The sequence below is a fragment of the Erinaceus europaeus genome, chromosome 2 (genome assembly GCF_950295315.1).
Source record: "Erinaceus europaeus chromosome 2, mEriEur2.1, whole genome shotgun sequence".
Classification (NCBI taxonomy): domain Eukaryota; kingdom Metazoa; phylum Chordata; class Mammalia; order Eulipotyphla; family Erinaceidae; genus Erinaceus; species Erinaceus europaeus.
In genome coordinates this window covers 21673100-21681359 of record NC_080163.1, presented here as the reverse complement: position 1 = coordinate 21681359, position 8260 = coordinate 21673100, and the positions used below count along the sequence as shown (strand labels likewise).

The window sequence follows — 8260 nt, the reverse complement described above, 5'->3', positions numbered from 1 at the left end:
CCAGGGACTGAACTCAGGTCTTCATGCTTGAAAGTCTAATGCTTTATCCACTGAGCCACCTCCCGGACCACACACAATTTTCTATTTTCTATATAACCACATATTACAGAGAAATGTAGAACAGTCAAATAATTGAAAAAGAGTAAAGAGTGAACTTTAACGTCAAAATTTATTTTTATCATTATAAGGGCCTCACTGCTCTGGGTGGGCTTTTTCAGAAAAAGACAGAGACACTACAACACTTAAATTTCCTGCAGTATGGAAGCAGGGCCTCAAAAATACATGATTTTACTGCTCTGGGACACATTTTTGTTCAGAGAGAGAGACTGAGCCTATACACCAGTGCTTTCTCCTACAAAGCTTAGCTGTAGCACCTCCCATGAGGTACAAGGGGCATGTGTGTGGCAAGGCACAGTTCCTATGTAGTGAGCTATCTCTTTGATCCTAAAACTCAGTATATAAAAAAAAACCCATTCAGAGGGAGAATACAGATCCAAGAAGGATGACAGAGGATCTAGTGGGGGTTGTATTGTTATATGGAAAACTGGGAAATGTTATGTATGTACAAACTACTGTATTTACTGTTGAATATAAAACATTAATTCCCCAATAAAGAAATTTTAAAAAAAACCATTCAGAACTGTTAATGATAAACTCTTACAATAGAAAAAAAAAAGAGTATTATTATTATCATGAATAGAAAGTAATAAGAACAATGTTTGCGGGGGACAGGTGGTAGTGCACTGGGTTAAGTGCACATAATACAAAGTACAAGGACTCAAACAAGGATCCTGGTTCAAGGCCCCAGCTCCCCACCTGAAGGGTAGCTCCCCTCTTCTCTAAATTTGTCTCTGTCCTAGCCAATAAAATGGGGGGAGAGTGGCTACCAGGAACAGTGAATTTGTAGTGCCAGCACTGAGCCCCAGTGATAACTCGGGAGGTAAAAAAAAAAAAAAAATGAACAAAAACCGATGTTTGCTTAAACTAAAGGACTTATATGAGCATCTGTGCCCTTTCACAGATTTTTATACTGCACAGGATAAGAAATTAACTACTGTTAAAACTATGTGAAACTAAAAGTGACAATCAATAATGTCTTCATGGGTACTAGTTTCATAAAAAGTAAAGTTACTTTCCATGTCATGAAGTAAAATAAATAAATAAATAAATAATCAGTTTTTCCTCTAATCCTGTATTCAATTTAATTTACACTTATTTTATTTATTTATTTTACCAGTTCAATGCTCAGCTCTGTCTTATGGTGGTATGAGATTGAATGTGGGACCTTTGAGCCTCAGTCATGAGTCTATTTGCATAACCATTATACCATCTTCCCACCCTTCAACTTAATTTTTACCTTGGCTTCGGTCTCTGCTTTCTCCAATATCAGTGCTGGTGGTTGCAATCGTATCTGCCAAGGCCATCAAGGACATCTGCTCCATCCGGCTGAGTCCTGGTAAACTAGAATGAAGTAAATGGCCAGAAAGAACCTGAGCATGCTCAGGGCCAAAGTAAGTTGGACTGTATTGCGAAAGGTCAATAACTTTGGGCTTTGTATCTTCTTCATCTGTTTCCAACACATGACTATCAGTTGTTAAAGAGGATATTTGAAAAAGGTCATCATAACTTGCTTTTTTTAACTGGTTTGAGTTATTTAAGGTACTCTGATTACTAGACTTCTCCAAAGATGAGTAAGAGGTGTCATCATCTGCTGCAAGTAAGGCATACAAAGGAAGTGGAGGGACAGAATCTATTTCTGTGTAATCTGTATTTTCACTTTTGTTGAATGCCTGAGGGTCTCTGGTAGTGCTGCCACTAGCACTGATTGTGAGAGACCTCAGGCGGCGTTCATGATTGGACTCAGTTTCATTGAGAGCAACAATTTCTCCAGCGATGCACTTGACAAGATGTGCCAAGATTGCCTTAGCTCTTCGAACTTTACCAAGATCCATGAGTTCCAAAAGCTGCAAGGGATGGTACTGAGGTAAAATTGGGGAAATTACATGAGCTGCTTCAAAAAGACCCGAATCTTCTATATCCATAGAAGAATCAAATGCACTTTTCTTTCCACAGATTTTCTGTGCAAGACTGGTCATGGACCGAGTCAGAGTTTTCTTTGGAGGATGTAATCCAGAACTTGATGAGTTACTCTGTTTTATTAAACTTGTTAAAGAGGGCGTGCTGCCATTGTATGAATCTGTTACAATAGGTTCTTGTTTAAGAGATGGCTGCCACTGGGAATATACATGCATTTCACAATCCATTCCTACCACAAGGATGCCATCCCGAACCCATGATAAAGAAACAGGGAAAGGTGGGGAGCCTTCAACAGAAGAAACCAAATCCACACTTCGTAGCAGTATAAACTTAGAAAGTGGCACGAGTTTAGTACTTTCCCAGAGAGGAAACACAAGATTTTCCTTACCAGTCTGTTCTTGTACTTTGCCAGCGAGAAGTCCATACATAAAAAGTTTTGATCCAATTCCTACAGTCAGGATATGAGAACCATCTTCTCTAGACATCCAGTCTAAGTGAACTAAATGCTTTGTGCTTGATGTGATACTCTCTTTACTGGATAAATACACCTCTTGTTTATTATAGGCCACCAAATTGCTATCAATACTAATACCAGAGTCCAACACTGTATTTAACTCATCTAAATGAATTGTTTGTTCAAGGATCCAACATGAGCCTCCTGTAGACTCACATTCAAAAATACTTACATGCATCATGAAGTCCTGAGAAGACCTACTATTAGATGTAGGCTGCTTATATGCTACTGCTAAACGATTTGTATGTGCACAACTAACTTCGATAGGCCTACCAGGTACAGTTATGCTACTATTACTCTGAAGTCCATCTTCAATAAGTAAGGGCCATTCTTCCCAAATATATACAAAGTCCACTGTCCCATTCTTCGATGTGGCAGACTCTGCATCTGTGACTCTGCATCTCCAGAATCTCACTTTCTCATCTGAGCATGAAGTAGCCAATAAATAAGGAGCGCTACATATAGGATATATGGAAGAAGAACTCAGGTGTCCTAAAATGAAAATAGACCATACAAAATATCAAATTTGGTCAAATATCAGATAGTATGAGCCAACGATTTTACTCATTTGTATAATGTAGTATCAACATGAGCTTGCTTCTTACAGTTCAGTAGACAGCAAGAAGCTTTTAATGACACTAAAAGGTATATAAAGTCCAGAGAGAACTGAGATACTTTTCTTCAATGCATGAACTGTATAGGTAAGCACCCTTTAATACTTCATGACTAACCCAAACAGCTAGACTAAGTCTGAATCAGAAAACCGGAATTCTAGTTCTGATCTCAACCCAGCATTTTGTGTACAACTCTACTAGTTTTATCTACTATAAATCACTCTTTTAAAAAAAATTTTAAATATCTTTATTTCTTTTGCTGTTTCCCTGTGCTACTTATATGTATCACCTCATTTACAGGAATCTTTGATATCTCCCATCGTAAATACTGAGATATCCTTAAATTCAATACTAGATATTTTTTTTGAATTAAAAAAAAAGAAATATAAATCTCATTTTAAAGGCATCAATACATTTGTCAAAGTCTGTCAACATCTCTTGGCTGCTTAGCTTTCATATTTTTCAATAAATTTTGTGACTGACCTAATCTAATCTTAGTACTAAATGGACCCTTCATGGTTGAGGAATATTTGATATAATAATTGATCTTCTGATCCTTAGATGATTCTTAAGTAAGACTTAACAGTTTCTTGGGTTTAGTGTTAAATATATATTCTTAATTTCCTAAACCTTTTTTTCTAAAAGGGCTACATGCAGTAACTATTTTAGGCTTTGTAGGAAATAGGATCTCTATTGTAAATAACTCTGCCATTGTAGAAGATGTAGTGATTTAAAAATAAAAGTAAACAAACTGGTGTGGTTCTGTTCTGATCAAACCTATACTCTGGCAACCTGTCCTAAAATGTTAAACATAAATTGCCATGCATAACACAAAAATGTTCTGCAGAACATGTATCACACTTTAAGGACACATTTCTGAAGAACTACAGTAGCATTTGTAATATTAAAAAACAATAAATTAGCAGTGTTCTTTGGTTTCTCTGACGTTAATAGAGAATAAAGAGTTTGCCATCAACAAGTCTTGCTTAAAATGTTTTCTAAATCCAACCCCAGGCACTACAGTGTTCTGGCCTCCTTTACTAGTGAAAATAAATACTTCTAATATTTTAAGGCTAGGGAAAACATTTTCATTATTGCTACTCTTTTTGCCAAACAAATCAAATTTTTTCTTTTTCCCATGGACTTTTTCCTTCTTTCAAACTCAACATTGATCAACATTAAGTGAGTTGTTTTTAGAAATGTATTCATCTTCTCTTAAGTTTACATTATTTTAGCTGAAGTTCAATAGTGAAAATCATTCTCTTAAAGTTGTGTCAATGCAAAGCAAACATTATCCATTTTCCAAAATTCAACCACTACTTACTTGTCTTGTAAAAATGTGAAAAACGGGAGTTGGGCGGTAGCACGGCAGGTTAAGCTCAGGTGGCGTAAATCGCAAGGACCAGCACAAGGATCCTGGTTTGAGCCTCTGGCTCCCCACGTGCAGGGCGTCGTTTCACAAGCTGTGAAGTAGGTCTGCAGGTGTCTATCTTTCTCTCCTCCTCTCTGTCTTCCCCTCCTCTCTCCATTTCTCTCTGTCCTATCCAACAACGATGACATCAATAACAATAAATAATAATGACAACAAAAAGGGAATAAATAAATATTTTTAAAAATCTTTTAAAAAATGTGAAAAACAAACAAACAAAAAACCCAGAATGAAAAATGTAAGACTCTTGGGCAGAGGTAGGTAGCATAATGGTTATGCAAAGAGACTCTCATGCCTGAGGCTCCGAAGTCCCAGGTTCAATCCTCTACACCATCACAAGTCAGAGCTTATTAGTATGCTCTGGTTAAATGAATGCATGAATAAATGAATGAATGAAAAATATTACACACATAATACAGGATAAACAGAAAGTATCCAAAGTAATCTGTCAAAAAAATATATTACTAAAAAGCGGAAACACACACACACACACACTCAGATTGTGAGGGAATAATGGTAATAAAAATGTAGATTTGGCCTTAGTTGTTCTTAAATTTCTTATTTATTTATTTATTTATTTTCCCCTTTTTTGTTGCCCTTGTTTTTTTATTGTTGTAGTTATTATTATTGTTGTTGCTATTGATGTTGTCGTTGTTAGAGAGGACAGAAAGAAATGCAGAGGAGGGGGAAATGGGGGGGGGGAGAAAGACAGACACCTGCAGACCTGCTTCACTGCTTGTGAAGCAACTCCCCTGCAGGTGGGTAGCCGGGGGCTCGAACCCAGATCCTTAGGCCAGTCCTTGCCCTTTGCACCATGTGTGCTTAACCTGCTGCACTACAGCCCAACTCCCTGTTCTTAAATTTCTATGGGCATCAGAATCACCCAAAATGTTGTTAGAACAATATTGGACCCCACTCAGAGATTATGAGTCAGGAAGTGTAATGTAGGTCAAGAATTTCATTTCTAACAAATCCCAAGGTAGTGCTGATGCTACTGATCTCGGGACCATGTTGTGTGAGCTTCTGTCCCATAATAAAATAAATAAAATCATCACCCCTCACTGCATATAACTCCAGAGAGCCACAAGCAATAATATTAAAGTTGACAACCTTGTTTATATCTCTGCCCCAGAAAATGGACTTTATCTTCACAAGTAGATAATGAGAATTTGTTTTAAAAATTAGTATTTAAGACTTGAGTCTGGTTGACAAATTTCAGTCTTCTGATAAAGTTTTCAATTGAATACTTTAAAATATTTTTCCATTTCAGCTTCTGACTGAATTTTTAAAGTAGTAGTTGTATCTATTTAAACACACCAAGTAAATATTCAAGGCTTACAAAGATTGATTAGTTTCTTCTCACAAAGTTCACAAACCTGCTGATGGCTTAACACTTATTATCTCCACTCCTTCTGGCAAATTCAACTCTTGACTATAAACCAGTTCTGAAGACAGAGTCAATTTGCTAGTACTCTGGAGATTTGCTTTGCAAGCCTGATACTTCTGTGAGAAGGGACACAATATCTTCTCTGGAGAAGAAGAATAATGATCTTCTGGCTGCCAAACTGCTTCAGGTATTTTTGTATCTACTTTTTCATCTGTAAAATATGGTGGGAAAAAAATATAACGGGAACTGTGTAAACATTATAAATGCTGCATATCATCCATCAGCCAGAACTGCATTATAAAAGGTAGTAAGAAAACACCTTAGCAATTCCTGACACCATGAAAATCAAGGGAACCACTCTGCATTTTCAGTTAACTTAATACACTCTAATTACTGCCACTCAGTACTTCAGTCCTTATAAATGTGCACTGAACTGTCTAATTGTTTATGTTTCTAATTTAAGCTATTTCAAAGCTAAAAAGAAACTTACCTAGTGAGACAGGTATGGACTTTAAATGTAAATTCCACATGTGTAACAATGAACGATTGTCTTGAGTGCACTCAATTACAATTAGGTAAAACTTTTCAGAAAATCTGTTAGATGAGTCACCTGTTGATAGAAACTATATTTTACTGCTAATAAATGAGATGACTTATTAAATATGAGAAAGTTAAAATAACCAACATTTTATTTAGTTTCTAAAACATTCATTAAAAAAACTCCTTATTTTAAAGCATTCCAATTTATTTAAGTTCCAAATACAAAGTGAGATTATAAAACAATCAACTTATTAGGCAATATAGCAAGGTATCAGGCTACAAAATCAATGTACAAAAATCAGTGGCATTTCTTTATGCAAACACTAAATCTGAAGAAGAAGACATCCAGAAATCACTCCCATTTACTGTTTCAGCAAAATCAATCAAATACCTAGGAATAAAGTTGACCAAAGAAGTGAAAGACTTGTATGATGAAAACTATGAGTCGCTACTCAAGGGAATAGAAACTGATACCAAGAAATGGAAAGATCCCATGCTCATGGATTGGAAGAATAAATATCATCAAAATGAATATTCTCCCCAGAGCCATATACAAATTTAATGTAATACCCATCAAAGTTCCACCAAGCTTCTTTAAGAGAATAGAACAAACACTACAATCATTTATCTGGAACCTGAAAACACCTAGAATTGCCAAAACCATCTTAAGGAAAAGAAACAAAAATGGAGGCATCACACTCCCAGACCTTAAACTATATTATAAAGCCATCATCATCAAAACAGCATGGTACTGGAACAAAAATAGGCACACAGACCAGTGGAACAGAATTGAAAGCCCAGAAGTAAATCCCAACACCTATGGGCATCTAATCTTTGATAAGGGGCCCAAAGGATTAAATGGAAAAAGGAGGCTCTCTTCAATAAATGGTGCTGGGAAAACTGGGTTGTAACATGCAGAAGAATGAAATTGAACCACTTTATCTCACCAGAAACAAAAATCAATTCCAAATGGATCAAAGACCTAGATGTCAGACCAGAAACAATCAAATACTTAGAGGAGAACATTGGTAAAACAGTTTCCCACCTACACCTCAAGGACATCTTTGATGAATCAAACCAAGGAAGACTAAAGCAGAAACAAACCAATGGGACTACATCAAATTGAAAAGCTTCTGCACATCCAAAGAAACTATTAAACAAACAGAGAGACACCTCACAGAATGGGAGAAGATCTTCATATGCCAGACATCAGACAAGAAACTAATCACCAAAATATATAAAGAGCTCAGCAAACTTAGCACCAAAAAAGCAAATGACCCCATCCAAAAATGGGCAGAGGATATGAACAAAACATTCACCTCAGAGGAGATCCAAAAGGCTAACAAACATATGAAAAACTGCTCTAGGTCATTGATTGTCAGAGAAATGCAAATTAAGACAACACTAAGATACCACCTCACTCCTGTAAGAATGGCATACATCAAAAAGGACAGCAGCAACAAATGCGGGAGAGGTTGTGGGGACCGAAGAACCCTTTTACATTGCTGGTGGGAATGTAAATTGGTACAGCCTCTGTGGAGAGCAGTCTGGAAAACTCTCAGAAGGCTAGACATGGACCTTCCATATGATCCAGTAATTCTTCTCCTGGGGTTATACCCCAAGGACTCCATAACACCCAACCAAAAAGAGGTGTGTACTCCTATGTTCATAGCAGCACAATTCATAATAGCTAAAACCTGGAAGCAACCCAGGTGCCCAACAACAGATGAGTGGCTGAG

General features: G+C 36.7%; 1 protein-coding gene across 1 annotated transcript in view; it reads right to left on the bottom strand.

The window, feature by feature from the left end:
• Positions 1 to 8260, bottom strand: part of DMXL1 (Dmx like 1) — a 142879-nt gene that overhangs the window by 76029 nt on the left and 58590 nt on the right. Inside the window, 3 exon segments of the mRNA XM_060171294.1 lie at positions 1328 to 3043; positions 5971 to 6192; positions 6472 to 6591. Coding sequence (XP_060027277.1) covers positions 1328 to 3043; positions 5971 to 6192; positions 6472 to 6591 — 2058 coding nt within the window.